At 40.1% G+C, this 17,450-nt stretch overlaps 1 protein-coding gene across 3 annotated transcripts in view; it reads left to right on the top strand.

The window, feature by feature from the left end:
- plch1 (phospholipase C, eta 1) overlaps window positions 1-6,670 on the top strand; it is a 97,878-nt gene extending 91,208 nt beyond the window's left edge. For all 3 annotated transcript variants that reach the window (XM_059946347.1, XM_059946355.1, XM_059946363.1), the window contains 2 exons: window positions 2,171-2,501; window positions 4,384-6,670. In XM_059946347.1, coding sequence (XP_059802330.1) covers window positions 2,171-2,501; window positions 4,384-6,398 — 2,346 coding nt within the window. In that variant the 3' untranslated portion in view covers window positions 6,399-6,670. The remainder of the gene's footprint in view (window positions 1-2,170; window positions 2,502-4,383) is intronic.
- Window positions 6,671-17,450: the final 10,780 nt, after the last annotated feature.

The following is a 17,450-nucleotide window of genomic DNA, read 5'->3' as shown; positions in this document are numbered from 1 at the left end:
TTTCCCTTCTGCATACATGCTTTCTGACCTGCTGAGTTCCTCCAGCATTTTGTGTGTGGCACAGCAACTTCATTCATAATTCCTTGAATGCTTCATGTACTGGTTTTTACTATTTTATCACTACTACCACAATCAACCTCTTCTATGGCAAGCCAATTCTGAATCCAAACAGCCAATTCATCATTAAGCCCATGCATCTTAATCTTCTGGAAACACCATCCACAGCTCTACCTTCAATTGCCTTTATCACTTCCTCAAAAACTCAAGTTAGTAAGACACAACTTACCCTGCACAAAGTCATGTTGAGTCACTGTAATCAGGCCACAATTTTCCGAATGCTTATGCATATAATCCCACAGAATATTATCTGATGTCTACCATACCATTAACTTGAGTTTCATTAGTCAAAAGTTTCCAGAATATTCCTTCCTGAATGATGGAACTGTGTTAGCTACTCACCAGTCCTCTGGGATCTGGCATGTAGTGAAAAGCGATGTACAGATCTTGGTCAAGGTCTCATAATCTTAGCTTTTGTCTCTCTCAATGAATTAGGATATATCACATCAAGCCTTGGGAACTTATTTACCTTAATGTTCTTTGAGACCAAACACAATTTTGTTCTTTATCTCAAAACTGCCAAGCAAATGAGTATGCTCCACATTGATCTCCTTGTTCTCCCCATTCTTCTCCTTGGTAAATACTAAAGCAAAGTACTTACCTACGAACTCACCCACATCCGTTGCCTCCAATCAGATGTTCCCTTTCCTTCTTTACCCTTGAGTGCTCCTATCTACTCTGTAGTTATCCTTTTGCCTTGATATGTATAGAATGCCTTGCGATACTCTTTAATCCTATTTACCAAGGGCCGTTCATGGACCCTCCCAGTTTTCCCAATTCACTTCTTGAGTCCTTGTCTGGATTCTTTATACCCCTGAAAAGCTATTTGATCAAAGACTTCCTACAACTTTAGAACAAGTAATTGGGTTACTGTCAGGAGAGGGAAAAGGAATAGGCAGACAGTGCAGATAGTGCAGAGTACCGCTGCGACCATTTCATCAATAACAAGTGCACCACTTTAGATACTATTGGGGTGGGTGAGGTGGGACGATCTACCAGGGGAAAGCCACAGTAACCAGGTCTCTGGCATCATCTGGCTCTGTGACTCTGAAGGGAAGGGGAAGGAAGAGGAATGCAGTAGTGACAGGGAATTCAATAGTGAGAGGAACAGACAAAAAACACTGTGGATGTAGAAGAGATCCCTGGAAGGTATATTGCCTTCCAGATGCCAATATCAGGTTCACAGCATTCTCAAGGAGGAGGGTAAGCAGCAAAAATCATGGTACATATTGGTACTCATGGCACAGGAAATGAGATGAGATCCTAAAGAGCAAGTATAGGCACCTAGGTAGGAAGTAAAAAAAAAAACAGGACTTCAATGATAGTAATCTTGGATTGTTGCTTCTGCATGTGCCAGTGAGGATAATTATGGCAGAGTGATGTGTGGTTGGGGAATTGGTGTAGGGGGCAGCATTTCAAATTTGTGGATCATTGGGATCTCTTCCAGGGAAATATGACCTGTACAAAAGAGACAATTCTCAACCAGGTTTGCTGGAGGTGCTGGCAAATCAGAGTGCTAGATCGGAGATTGGAAAAGAAAAAGAAAAAAAGGAGATTGGAGCTCTGACTTTACATCGGTGTTGTATTTCTGTAATAAAGCTCACTTTTATTTGATGACAAATTGTTTCTAACATACTACACTTCTGTTTCTGTATTCTGCCAAGTGTGTTTAGTATGTTGAACAGATATTTGGGTAGATATAGTTCATCTGACACAGGTTAAATAGGAATAACTAAATCCATAGATTTATCTAAGAGGAATCAAGAATTAGAAAGAATGTTTCTACTTAGTTTTGAAACAAATTTAAAGTTATATCAATAAAAGTTTAAAGTATATAATTTAATTATTTGGAGCATTTGGCTTTAATGCAAGCCATGAGAATTTTGTTTAATTTGCATATTTAGTAAGGTATTGTTAAAGCTTCTCCAGACTTGGGTAAAGTATTATCCTAGTGATTTAAAGTTTTATGCTTGCCAACATAGATTATTGATGCAACCTTCTCAATGTAAACACAATTTATTTGAGTTCTTACTTCTTTAATTGCCTGATACAGCAACTAATGGGACTTAAGGGTCTGTTTAGCAAGAACCCCAAATATCCTTCAGTAAACAAAAACCAAGGCAACGTAATTCAAAAGAAATCCTTTGGGAATCGAATTCTACGTCGCACTGCCAGTGCACCTACAAAGGAAGCAAAAAAGAGCAAAAGTATGCTTTTGGAAACTTGTGCTGACATGAGCGAGCAAGAAGCCAATCCTCTGAATACCGGCACAGACATAACATGCAGTACACGAAGAACAAAAACATCTCATGTGCGTCCTATTTCTATGCCAGTCGATAATTGGCTTTATGGAGAAATGTCACCTCCTGCTGGTAAAAATTCTGGTAAGGCACTACAGAATTATAAAATCGGGAAATCATTTCACAATTTTAAGTATTAAAAATAGGATTTTCTAATGTCAATCTATGTACGCAGATGTATCTTAAAGAATTTTCATAACTAGACCCTGTTATAGATGGCTTAAATATAAGTATAATCTTGCTTTGAAGTACAGTTTTTCATCAGAGAAAATACTGACATTGTTTAAATCTAATCAATTTCTGCTAATGTGTTTTTGCTTAATTGATTTGATATTCTAAGGTGATTCTGTGCAGTATGTACTGCCATTTATTTTAACCAGTTTCACCAAACTTTTTGTAGATAGTGATTATTCCTCTCCTCTCCCTTATACCCCCCTTCTCCCCCATCCCTCTCCCCCACCCCTTGTCCCCCACTCACTCTCCCCCTCTCCCTCATCTTTACTGTCTTGTCTCTTCAGAGTTCTAAACTAATTAGGAAGCTTCTCCAGGTAAACCTAGAGTTTGAGAAAGGCAGTTCACTGATAAAAATCAGAAAAGCAATGCATTCACTTAAGTTCCCCATTATGCTTTGGATTTGAAATAGCATAAAATTTAAACTGAAGACATGAGGAAAGGTTCAGTGAAGAACCTTATCTTTGTCTCCTGTTTTCACCAAGCTCCTTTAACAAATATGACAATTTCACATCTGCGCAAATTGAATTTTGATCTAATTAGTACAATAAAATGTGCTCAGTAAACAATGAAACTCAGAATGAACATCTATATTGCTTTGTCTGAGTTTACAGTCCGTATCAATACATTTTTAGCAGTTTTAAGACCACAACACTAAACACAAGATAGTTTTCTTCATTGTAGAGTAAAAAAAAAGACTGTACATATGTCAGGCAGTAATTCTTGTTGAGCCTTGGATTTAAAAGTATTGGCAATATTTATATTTGTAGTAAAGAATGTGAATGTGGACATTTATGCACAATTGTGATAACCTATCTACTAAGAGGGGCTGGGCTACAGTCTGCCCCATAACCCACATTCCTCAAAAGCAAGTAGTAGTACTATTTGTTGGATATCAATCCAGAATTTAGAGTCATCATTGGTATTGTCTAGATAAGGGTTCAAACTTATTTGTCTGAGTACAAAGTGCACAAAGTGCACACTCTATCAAGGTGCAAGCATTATGCCATTTAGAGGCTATATTCTAGTTTCTATTCTCACCTTCTCAGAACATAGAATACAGGGTGTTATGACATAGGAACAGACCTTTGGCCCAGAATCAAATACATTAGTAATCAAATGGGCAACTAAAGTGTTCCCTCATGCCTACTGTGTCTGTATCTTTCCATTTTCCTCACATTCATGTACCTACCTAAACACCTCTTAAAAGTACCGAATATATCTGCCTCTATTACCACCCCAGGCAGGACATTCCAGGCACCTACCACTCTCTATGTAAATAAATAAGAAAACAAATAAATAAATTGCCTCTCACAACTCCTTTGAAATTATCCTTTTTTACTTTAAGTGCATGCCCTCTGGGGTTAGACATTTCGACCATGGGAAAAGGATACTGTCTCCTGTTTACTCAATCTATGCCTCTTTTAATCTTGTAAACCTCTACTAGCTCTCCCCTCAGCCTTCGGCACTCCAGAAGAAACAACCCAAATTTGTACAACCTCTCATTATAGCACATGCCCTTTAATCCAGGCAGCATCCTGGTAAACCTCTTCTGTACCCTCGACAACCTTCCTATAATAGGGCGACCAGAACTGTATGCAGTACTCCAGATGTGGCCTAATGAGAGTTTGATAAAGCTTCAGGATTGAGCCCCAAATGATTTTTGTGTGTGGGTATGTGTATTGCCATTGCCATGGACTTGAAAACCCTAATTTTCTAAATATTTATTTTACAGAGACTAAAACAGGGAAAAACTCAAGTGTAAAAAGTTGTGAAGATAAAATAATGAATTCATCGCTTCCTTTGGCTCAACGTTGTCCATTATCAGGTGCTAATGAATTGAATGAGTCTCAGTCACAAGAGTTGGCAAGAAGTAGTTCTAAAGAGTTTTCTGAAAACACAGAACACTGTGCATCCAATAATCCAATGCATCGGCATGTTTCTTTTGAAAACGTTCCTTCCAGTGCGCCATATTGCAACAATTCTGTTCAAATGGATGACATGTGTGATCAAGGACAGTTGCACCAACACGAACAGTTTCAATGTAATGGTATCTTGTGGCAACAGACCAGTGAAAATCTATTATCAGACCAGAAACTCACTAACTTACAAGAGGAGCCAAATAAAAATATTTCTACTCCACTTTCTAATGCAAAATTTGTAGGGGTTGAGGAAAAGATTGAACATTATATCACAATGTCTTCACCAGTCCCTGTAAATGAGTTTGATCCTTTACAAAGCTTGGGTACAACACTTGACAGCACAGTCTCTCATCTAATTGATGCTATGTCCTTGCCCAGTGAAAATGAAATAGGTAGTCCTATTTCAGCCCTCATTGCACAGTTTGACACAACAGACAGAACCAATCTGACTATGATTTCAAGTTTTCATGCAACCAGCAATCACTCGACAAGCATGTTGTCTGGACTGTCACAGCCTTGTGGCATAGAAACAAATGCACCTGTAAATCTTTTGTGTAGGGATGTGAAAGCCAAGAAAGCATGCTTGAATCTAACAGCAGATACAACTATCTTCTCCAGCCCTGAGATGTCTGATCATTCCTCAGATACCATAATAAATGAGGGAATCCTATCTCCCATTTCTTTTAATCACACACTAAAAAGAAACCTAAATAATGAAACCTTAGAAGGAACATACAATAAAACCTTAAATGTTCGGTGTACCAATCCCAATACCCATGCAAATTCAGGTATAGACAACATACAGGATGCATCTTGGAGAGGGATTGATGCTGACAGTAAATGTAGTAGTATAAATACCTTATGTATAACAGCTGATAATGCAATTCTTAATGCATCTCCACCAATAGATTCTTTTGGCAGTAGTCTTTTAGAAGTAGATGACTTTGACTTTACTGTCACCACCATAGGGAGCTGTAGTAAAGAATCAGGCCCAAGAAACTCTTCATCAGCTGGGAATTTCTACCAGATGACCCAGAACAGAGGTAAAAATGCAACCAGTTTTTTGTTTTTGGGGAATTCACCAGTAACAAATCCAAATGAACGAGCATTGTGTATTTCTGAAAGGAATATTTGGAATCCATTGCACTCAGATGCAAATGAGACCACAGTAGTCAAACACCCCTTTAGTGCAGCAAAACAACCATCTGCAAGTAAATCCAAGAGCCTTGGAGACCTGACTTCGGAGGACATATCGTGTACCTTTGAAAGCAAGTACAAATTCATCAGTAAAAGTTTCATTGTGCCAAATATTAAAGGACAGAAAACAATGCCATCTCTTAAAAACTTACCAAAGCCGACAGATGCTTTAACAGAGCAGTTACGCAAACTTGTGTCGTTAGAGCAGGAGGAAAATCAGGAAACTTGCGTTCCAGTTATAAGCCTGGAATCTGATTACCAAAGAGGTCTCGTAAGGAAACTCTCATCGAGAAGCCAGAGCAGAGTCCGCTATGTTGCTAATAGGGCAAAGCAAATACAGGAGGCTAACAAGCATAAAGTTTCTAGTACCTGCACCTCTGGTGGTGTCGTTTTACGAAAGAAAACCCCTGTGCATCACCATACAGTTAATAGGCACTCCACAGGTTCCTACATTGCAGGCTACCTAAACCAGCTTAAAGAAGAAGGTTTGGAAGGCCGTGGTATTCCTGAAGGCTCTTGTGGTACGTTGCTGCACAGATATGGTGACAACTTTTACAATGACGACTCAGACTTGCAAACTGAACCTAACACTGTCAGTGAACCAGAGATTTATTTCTTACTTCGATTGTGATTTAGGTGTAAAGAAGAATGCAATTTGTAACTCCTTAAATAGCTTTTCCATTGAAACATTCTTTCATGACAATATTAATTATCTGTTTAAATATGCAAGTATTGCCATCTTGAAAATATTACTTGACTTGACTATTCTTTAGAAGTTTAGTTGTGATGTAGAAAGTTAATGTCATTTACATTACACGAGAAAATTGTCAAATTTGTACATTTTTTTTATAAATTTGGGTGCATTTGTTAAACTTATATTTTGTGCTTGGTGAAATAAATATATCTATTTCATCCAGTGATACAGAAGTTTTATCTGTAATTTGAGTTATAATGTTGATCCATAGTTGCAAAGACACTAAACAGACTCAATAAGCTGAATGGCTGACTCTGGGATCCTCACCTCCATGTAATTCATTTTCACAGGATCAAAACATGCCTGAGCTTTCCACTAACCCCTTGGAAACTCTGGGCAATTACAGCTTTAAAACAATGAATCAAAGGTACCTCTTATAATCCATTTCTAACCTGTGGGCACCTTCCTGATTACTGAGAAGTTTTGTTCAGTTTTGCAAATGGACTCAATCCCACTGAATCGATGTTCTGCTGGTTTACACTCCAGAAGGTATTCCTGTAAGTAGTTGCTGAAACTGCCCCATACAACTTGTCTACTAAAGTAAACAGTTAACTTTCTTTTGCCTCTATGCTCTAAACTACTCCAGGGGCATAATTAAATATAATATTACCTTTTGTAGGCAGGCCTCATTTTCAATTCTGCATTCTGTCTTTTGCATTCAGTGAGATTCCATTTCATGTTTTTCCTTCTAAAGAACTTTAAAGGTGGTCTCTACATTAGAGAAGAGTTGGTCAAAGTAAATTGGAAGGAGCTGCTGGCGGGGATGTCAGCAGAGGAGCAATGCATGTGTTTCTGGGAAAAATGAGGAAGGGCCATGTATTCCAAAAATGAAGGAATACTCAAATGACAAAACAGTACAACCCTGGCTAATGAGGGAGGTCAAAGCTATTGTGAAAGCAAAAGAAAGGGCATACAACAAAGCAAACGTTAGTGGGAAAATAGAGGATTGGGAAGTTTTGAAAAACCTACAGAAAGCAATTTTAAAAATTATTAGAAGGGAAAAGATAAAATATGAAAGCAAGCTAGAAATAATATCAAAGTGGATAGTAAAAGTTTTTTCAAGTTTGTTAAAAATAAAAGAAACGAGGGTGGATATAGGGCTGCTAGAAAATGAGGCAGGAGAAATAATAACGGAGGACAAGGAGATGGATGATGAAATAAATGAGTGTTTTGCATCAGTCTTCACTGTGGAAGATACTAGTAGTGTGCCAGATATTGTAGTGTGTGAAAAAAGAGAAGTTACTATTACAAGAGAGAAGGTGCTCAAAAAGCTGAAAGACTTGAAGGTACATAAGTCACCTGGACCAGATGAACTGCACGCTAGAGTTCTGAAAGAGGTAGTGTTAGAGATTGTGATGGCATTAGAAATGATCTTTTAAAAATCATTGGACTCTGGCATGGACTGTAGAATTGCAAATGTCACTCCACTCTTTAAGAAAGGAGGAAGGCAGCAGAAATTATAGACCAGTTAGCCTGACCTCAGTGGTTGGGAAGTTGTAAAAGTCAACTGTTAAGGATGAGGTGATGGAGTATTTGGTGACACAGGACAAGGTAGGACTAAGTCAGTATGGCTTCCTTCAGGGAAAATCCTGCCTGACAAACTTGTTGGAATTCTTTGAGGAGATTACAAGCAATATAGATAAAGGGGATGCAGTGGATGTTGTATATTTGGACTTTCAGAAGGCCTTTGACAAGATGCCCCACATGAGGTTGCTTACCAAGTTAAGAGCCCATGGTATTGCAGGAAAGTCACTAACATGATTAGAGTGTTGGTAGATAAAGAGTCTACTCAATCACTGTGGCAACAAGGTTGGGAAAAGGAAAAGAAGGGAAGCCATTTATGTAAAATTCAGAGAATGGTAGGAACTCAGTTGGGAGATGGATATAAAAGGAGAAAAAAAGTTATACTTGCACGTTTATGTATTGGGCATTCTAGGTTTAATAATTCCTTGTTCATAATTAATATACCAGATAATGGGAATTTGTAAGGACAGTTCTTGTCAAGAAATGGTACAACATAAATTATTTGAATGCAGTTCCTATGAGGTGCAAAGGAAACAACTAATTGTTAAATTGAGATCTTTGGGACAGACACAGTTTAACATGGAAAGTTTGTTAGGATATCACTGACATCATTATGGATGTAAGTGGATATTTGACTTTTTGAAAATCATTAGTTTTTTTAATACTGTTGGAGTTTTTTGGGGGCTGGGGTGAAGTTACTGGGTATACTTCCTGTCTCTGCTCCACATTTCAACTAAGTAAATGTAGTAATGCACCTTATTTTGGTCTGCCAGTCACCATTAAACTTATTAGAAGAAGAGGTTCAGTTGTGTTCAGATCAAACATCAGAATGGAGAGGGAATCAGTTCAGTTCAGTTCAGTTTCAGTTTATTGTCATTCAGGAACCACAAATGCAATGCAGTTAAAAAATGAGACAATGTTCTCCAGAATGATAGCATAAAAGCATACGACAAAACAGACTACACCAGAAAATCCACATAACGTTTGGTAATCCCAAATCCAGGGTTCGGAGAGGCTGCTGCGTATTAATATCGCGCTACCATCTTAGCACGTCCCCAGAAAAGAGCTCCAAATCCACCAGACAAAACAAGACTACCCAGACACACCAAGTCAAGAGACCAACTCTACCACCCAACAAACCAAAAACTAAAGCTACACGACCTACACAAAACCACATAGTCAAATATAATTAACATATAGTTACAACAGTGTAGACAATACCATAATTGATAAAAAAAAACAGACCACAGGCACAGTAGAAACTAGTCCAAAGATGTTAAAAGACTATAAGTTTGAAAGAAACCACCACACAGTTTCCACAAGTCCTCAGGGTCCCGCAGGTGGCAAAAGGGAGTACCGCCACTATGGACTTCCATGACGCCGAACTCAACCGCGCAGACACAGCACACAATGAAAGCTCCGATGGACCCAGTCTAGCAGGTGCAGCACACAGTGAAAGCGCCCCGATTGCAGCGGACTCTGAGTCCGTCGAACCTCTGAGCCTCCGGCACAGCCTCTCTGAGCCCCGTCCTCTGCTGAGTGCACTACGACACATCCGCTGGCCACCAGCAACGTGATCCCGAGGACTGGGGGCCTATTCTCAGCAGAGACCTGGACCTTACAACAGCAGCAGCAATGAAGAAGGCCTTCCTGGAGATTTCCAGGTGTTCCTCTGTGCTCCCATGTCTGTTATTCATCAGATTAGGATTGTGCACGGCACCCGCTTAACAAATAACATATCCGCTCCAGAGTGGCCAGTGCAAACTGCGTCGTGTTGCCATCTTGGTCCTGTGACCTAAGTGACTTTGACCGTGAAATGATTGTTGGCGCCAGATGGAGTGCCTTTATTATCTAAGGCTACGTCCACACTACACCAGATAAATCCGTAACTGAAGCTTTTTCTCTTCGATTTTACCCTCCATCCACACTAAAAAGGCGTTTTCATCCCCCGAAACCGGACATTTTCAGAAACGCTCTCCAGAGTGTGTAGTTTTGAAAACGCTGCTTGGCCAGAGCAGTGTGGATGGGGTAACCGGAGAAATCTGAAAACACTGTCATGACGTGCTGGAACAGATGGTGATGGCAGCGCACCATTTCATTGTTTTCTTGAATGCAACCTAACAATTTCAGAACAGACAGCAACAAGACTGAAGCCAAAAGAGTTAGAAATGTACTCGCCAAATACTTTGACCCATAACTTACTGAATAAATAAGTATACTCACTTTGCCCTGTTTTCTGTCCTTGCTCGTATGAAGGTGGTTTACCTATTTACACAAGTACTTCTCTGACAATAGATGTGAAACAGCCTAATGTAACATTGTATGGAAATGCAAGATAACACTGATGCAGGCATGTTTTATACATTTAACAAGGGGCTTTATTAATGCAACAGAGTTCGTCAGTTTTTAAAAGTTCGTCGTCAGCCGGGTCATACTGTCCGTGATCTCCCTGTCAGTTGCCTCCATATACTCCAGTATTTTTTTTTACTTATAAGTCTTCCTGCATGGGAGCCAACAGCTGTCGGTCGTTTTAAGATTTTCTAGTCTGTAACTGAACAAATGCGCCCTGTCTTTTATGGCGAGATTTGACAACAAACATGTCGCTAGTTTTCGGTAGATGTGTCCTGCGCATGTGCAGTAGGAGGAGATTTGCCGAAATATCCGTTTTAATGTGGACAGAGATATTTCTAAAAACACCTTGTGTGGACACCTATTGTTTTTACGCGAAACCGGCGTTTTCAAAATTATCTGGTCTAGTGTGGATGTAGCCTAAGAAGCTGCTGATCTGGAATTTTCATGCACAATAATCCTTAGAGTTTACAGAGAATTGTGCAAAAACAAAAATAAACATCCATTGAGTGACAGTTCTGTGAGTGAAAATGGCTTGTTAATGAGGGAGGTCAGAGGAGAACAGCTGGACCAGTTCAATGTGACAGAAAGGCAACAGAAACTCTAGTAACACACACAAAATACTGGAGGAACTATGCAGGCCAGGCAGTGTCTATAGAAAAGAGTAAACAGTCGACATTTTGGGCCGAGACCCTTCATCAGTATGGTTCAATTCTGGGTCCCAAACAATACTTCCAGGTGAGGCAACACTTCAACTGCAAATCTGTTTGGGCAATCTACTGAATACAGTGCTTTTGATGTGGCCTTTTCTATATTGGTGAGACCCAACGTAAGTTGGAGGACCACTTTGTCAACCACCCCACTCCATCCGCCAAAAGTACAATTTCCCATTGGCTAAGCATTTTAATTCCTATGCTTGTTTTGTTCTGTCATGTTGGTCCATGACCTCCTCTTTTGCTACGATGTGGCTATCCTCAGGGTGGAGGAACAACACTTCATATTCTGTCTAGGTTGCCTCCAACTTGATGGCATGAAGATCAATTTTTCTTTCTCGTAATATTTTCCCAACCCTTTCCCTCTTCTACTCCCCACTCTGGCCTCTTATCTCTTCTTACCTGCCTATCACCTCCCGCTGGAGACCCTCCTTGTTCTCTTTCTCCAATGGTCCACTCTCTTCTCCAATTGGATTCCTTCTCCTGCCCTTTACCCACCCACTCTGGTTCACCTATCACCTTCTAGCTAGTCCTCCTTCCACTCCTTCCACCTTTTTATTCTTTCATCTTCCCACTTGCTTTCCAGTTCTGAAGAAGAATCTTGGCCCGAAATGTCAAGTGCTTATTAATTTCCATAGTTGTTGCCTGACCTGAGTTCATCCAGCATTTTGTGTTGGTTGGGTATCTGTACCATTTTGGTTGCTTACAGTGCTAAGTGCCATGTGGGAGATTAATGGGGAGGGAGGAATGGACAAGGAGGGAGAGATCCCTGGCAAAGTGGAGAGCTTGGTGGGGGGAGGTGTTAGGTAAGGATGTGTTTGGTGATCGGATCCTGTAGAAAATGGTGGAAGTTATGGAGATGTGTTGGATGCAGAGACCCATGGGATGGTAGGTCAGGACAAAATGAAGTCTATCCCTGTAAGGCAGTAGGAAGATGGGACAAGAGTGAATATCCGGGACATGAAGGAGATGCAGTTGAGGATAGGATCAATGTTGGAGGAAGGGAAACTCCATTCTTTGAAGGGTGATATCTCCGATGTCTTGGAAAGGAAGGCCTCATCCTGGCAACACATGCTGTGGAGATGAAGGAACAGAGAAAAGAAAAGAGCATCTTTACAGGAGACAGGGTGGGAAAAAGTATAGTCAAGACAGCCATGGGAATTGGTAGGTTGTCTCCAGAGATGGATACAGAGATTGTGAAAGGGGAGAAAGGTTTCAGAAATGAACCAGGTGAAATTAAGCGCAGGTTAGAACTTGAAGACAACATTGATGAAAATGACAAGCTTAGTATGGGTGCCCGAAGCAGCAGCAACACAGTTGTCAATGTGGCACTGAAAGATTTGGGGAGCATTCCCAGGGAAGGCTTAGAATGTGGGCTTTCTACATCGCCAATGAAAAGGCAGACATAGTTGGCACCCTTGGCTACCTCTAAGTCTGGAGACAGTGAGGGGAGCTAAAGGAGAAATTCTTGAGGGTGAGGACCAGTTCTACCAGATGGAAAAAGGTGCTGGTGGAGTGGAACTAGTTCGGTCTTTTGCTGAGAAAGAAGCAGAGAACTTTAAGGCCTTGTTGATGGGGATAGTGTATAAGGTCTGGCCATCCATGGTGTAATAAGGCGGTCAGGGAATTGAAAGTTGTTGAGGATATTGAGAGTATCTTAAGTGTCATGGCTGTAGGTGGGAAGGAACTTAACCATGTAGGATAGAATGGAGTCAAGGTATGCAGACACGAGGAAATCTGCAGATGCTGGAAATTCAAACAACACACACAAAATGCTGGTGGAACACAGCAGGCCAGGCAGCATCTATAGGGAGAAGCGCTGTCGACGTTTCGGGCTGAGACCCTTTGTCAGGACTAACTGGTCTTTTGCTAGTTAGTCCTGATGATAGGTCTCGGCCTGAAATGTGACAGCGCTACTCCCTATAGATGCTGCCTGGCCTGCTGTGTTCCACCAGCATTTTGTGTGTGTTGTTGTTCAAGGTATGCAGACATCACTTCAATGGGGCAGGACTCAAATAACCACATATTGCAACAGTGGTGTGTAGAGGAGTGTCTCTGAATGCACAATATGTTGAACCTTGAAGTGGATGGGCTACAGCAGCAGAAGACCTCGAACCTACATTCAGTGGCCACTTTATTAGGTACAGGAGGCACCTAATAAAGGCGCCACTGAGTGTAGATCTTTTAGAGTGCAGTACATTGAGGTAATACAAGAAAAGAACAGTATATAGCTTTACAGTTAGAGATGAAATCTGGGAGCAGAATTTCAGATTCCCAATTTATGACATGACAGCTGACTTTGATTTTTTGACCAAATAACTGATTGACAAAAATGCTAGTTTATGATACTTGGGCCCAAACTGCACATCTGCGGTCCAATTTTTGAACTACTTGATGCCCATTTAGCTACCAATAGAGCCCTTAACCCACCTTCAGCATAGGCCCTACCCTCACAAATTTGAAAAATTTTATTGTGATACATCATGGATTAGGTCCCTCTGGCCCTTCAAGTCAATTAACCTACCGACCGGTACATCTTTGAACTGTGGGGGAAAACCCATGCAGTCACAGGGGAACATACAATCTCCTTTCAGGCAGCAGTGGAATTTGAGTCCTGTTTGCTGGTACTATAAAATGTTGTGGACCCACTTTGAAAGACTGTAAAACTCATATTCTCAATATTATATACTTTATTATTATCAATATTATTATTATTGGTAAAGACTGTCATTGCTACTAGCATTGTGTGAAATTTATTAACCACTTCCCTGCTCATAATGAATGTTATTTGGGTGGTGTTATACACAATTATTGACCATTACATTCAGTGAGAGGTTGCAACTGGAACTGAATGTTGTAGCCCACTTCAGAATTTATGATAGATGGTGAGTCATTGATGAAGATAGTTGTGGTTTGGACATTTTCCTGAAGAATTCATGCATCTCTGAAACTGAGGTGACCAAATTCCACCTCAGATGTGTTTTCTAGCACAAGGAATGAATCAGGCCAGTGGAGTTCTTTCACCCTTAGCTCCCAATTGACTGGTCTTATCAGAGTTTCTTATGCTGTGCTCATTCAAGTTTCACCTTCGTCTAATTTCCATCTCATTTCTAGAATTTAGAGCTTTTGTCCATAATTGGTTAAAGGCTGTATTTGAGATCAAAGAGGTCTTTGTTGAACATAAATTGAGCTTATGCTCTTTCATAGCAGTTTTGATATCTACTTCCAAAACTTTCCTGTCAGTTGAGGGTGGATAGAGTGTGATATTTAATCAAAATGCTTTTGCCCTCTGTGTGGACAGAATCTAGCAAAGAAACTGTTCATATTATTGAGTAGCTATCACTATTGAAGCCATACTAAAAACAAATTTAATTCTGGATTACAAAGTCCAGATTTAGCACTGAAGAACTTAAGATATTGAGCAAAATACACAAACTACTTGTGGAACTCAGCAGGCTGGGCAGCATCTATGGAAAAAGGTATAGTCAACGTTTCAGCCTGTTCTGCTGTTCTGGTCTGCTGTTCCTCCAGCATTTTGTGTGTGTGCTTGGATTTCCAGCATCTGCAGATTTTCTCTTGTTTGTGACCTTTAGATATTGATTTGGATGAAACTTCTATGACACTGAAACCAGTTTCCAGGGTGTTGACACCCAAAATTAGGCAAATTAACTTCTACAGCTTGCTTCTCAGTGCATATCTGGAGAACTTCGCATACTCCAACTGACATTGAAAAGCCTCCAATACCTCATCAGCTAACAGTGTAACCCACTCTCTGCTGTCTTGTGTCATTCTTAAAATGAATCCCTGGTCAAAAAGGAATTTTCAGAGTGACTCATAGGAGCTGCATTCTTCATCTAAGAGGTGCAAAATATATTTCAGCATATCCCTGTTATGTCACTCATGCCCCTTAAGGCAGGAAGAGTGCAATTAGTACTGAAGGCATGCATTATCATGTTAGTAAGCAGGATCAGTATATGACCTGCTGTGTGCATCCAAAGCAATTGGCTTTAGTTAAACAAACATGATACTCACACACATTTCAGTAGTTTATCAATTATACTCCTCACAACTTTCCCACTTAATTAAGCTCTTAATATTTAAGTACTTAAAAAAATACCTACTTAAAAATCCATGCCACCTGTTGATTATAACGTCATGGTAAATTGACGTTAACATAACAATAAATTTTGCAACATATATCAGTGATATTGAATCTGATTCTAAATTTCCTTGCTGATCTAATTATTTTATGGTTCCTTTGAATTATTGTGGAACATAAGTGAGTTAGCATACACGTTTCTGGTTTATTGAAAAGGAGTCTGTTTATTCATTGGTCTCTGAACAAGATGAGCTGATAAACAAAATGAACAGGTCACCACTTGTGAAGGAACAAGGGACCAAGCTGAGTGCTCTGACTCTCGGGCTTGTAATTGTCTTATGGGAACCAGCTAGAGTTCTATATTTACAATAGTTTCTCTTCTGGTGGGGTGGGGGGATGAACTTTCCAGGGGATATTTGAAAATCCAATGAGAATTATGATGATTCAATAATTAATTTCCCATCAAATGAAAGCTAAAGCAAACTTGTGTATTTTTAAGAATTTTAAAATTTACAAATGTTGACAAAGTAGAAATAATATTTACAACTTCAGTGATTCTGTAAGATAAAATGGGTGTTTGTAATTGTCTGAATATGTTTAGTGGTATTCTATCTTTATGGAGAGGTGTCAAGTAGATTTTCTTGAAAGGTGAGAAATGAAATCAGGAGAACAATTACTTCAGACAACCATGATCTCACCTCCTTCCTCTACTTTACCACCGGTAGAGATCTTGTTTAGATTGGCTTCACGTTCCACCACTTTCCATTGTACATCAAACTGCAACAATGGAATGCTCCATTTTTATCCATATCCTATTTTGTTTTTTATTTGTCTAGTGATAGATTAAAATAATTCACCTTGAACCACCATTTACTCTTCAGTTTCTCACTCCTTTACTATCCACAAGCACTTTCTCAGTTTTCCCACTAAAAGTTCTTCCTGCTGTTACACCTATACCGTTTACCTGTGCGGCGCGAGGCCAAGTGGATAAGGCGTCAGTCTAGTGATCTGAAGGTCGCTAGTTCGAGCCTTAGCTGAGGCAGCATGTTGTGTTCTTGAGCAAGGCACTTAACCACACATTGCTCTGTGACGACACCGGTGCCATGTTGTACAGGTCCTAATGCCCATCCCTTGGACAACATCAGTGGCGTGGATAGAGAAGACTTGCAGCATGGGCAACTGCAGGTCTTCCGTACAATCTTGCCCAGGCTTCAGTCATCATCAAAAATCGATGGACAGCTGAAGAGAGAAACCGTTTACCTGGCTTCTTAGTTCCCTTGGGACTGGATTTTCAAGCATTTTCCCCTCATATTTCTCACGAAGAAAGAGACCATTTAATCCATCAACTTTATATTGACTCTCAGAGCAACCACATTGATCCCATTCCCCAAAGACCTGTCCTTCCCCTGCTGCCCTCAATTTCTTCACCATCACTTGCACTGGGACTATTTTTATAGTAGCCAATTCTCCTGCCACTAGCCTATCTTTGAGGGTGTGGGAGAAAATTGGAGAACACAGAAGTTCATGCATTCACGGTGAGGGTGAGAACTTCACAAAGGCAGCATTTTAGGTCAAGTTCAAAACTGAGATGGCAGCTCTAAATGTCATCCTGACAGCACAGAGCAGAAAATGAGTAAAATGGGTAGAAAGATAAAAAGCCAAAAGTCATGAGCATAATCACGGTAGCAGATGCAGTGTTTCAGACAATGAAATCAAGGTAAACATGCTTGATTGGACCTTGATGACGTAGCAATGCTGTTCTTGTAGACTGCCCTGCTTCTAGCTGTTTCTGCCAGGATTCGTGAGCCACACTTACAAGGTGTAAACTTCTGCCATTGGTCAGGCAATAGTCTGACAGGAGGGACATGAACTGGCACAAGAAGATTGCATTCAAATTGCTGCTACTAAACTGGGTCACACACCTGCATCTTGTCGTGCCTCTAGTTACAGACCACTGAGTACTGAAGAAATGTTAACTGTTTTACAGACCAGTTCCAAATGATTCCAGCAGAATGAGTAACTCTTTTATATTTTACAACTTTGAAAAGCTTTGTTTCTATTCAGAAAAATGCTTGGAAGGATCAAGGAAATTTGGGTCCAGTCTTTGTAATCTATGCTATGAATAGTTTAAGATTAACAAAAAAAAGGAAGCCCTTAAAGATAAGATTTTGAAACCCATTACATTTCCAATTCTGTTGATGTAACACCCCTTTACACCTGGGATTTATTGTATCATCAGAGAAG

The sequence above is a fragment of the Hypanus sabinus genome, chromosome 2 (genome assembly GCF_030144855.1).
Source record: "Hypanus sabinus isolate sHypSab1 chromosome 2, sHypSab1.hap1, whole genome shotgun sequence".
NCBI classification, from domain to species: Eukaryota; Metazoa; Chordata; class Chondrichthyes; order Myliobatiformes; family Dasyatidae; genus Hypanus; species Hypanus sabinus.
The sequence above is the reverse complement of the archived record's forward strand: the minus strand, read 5'-3'. Positions and strand labels throughout refer to the sequence as shown.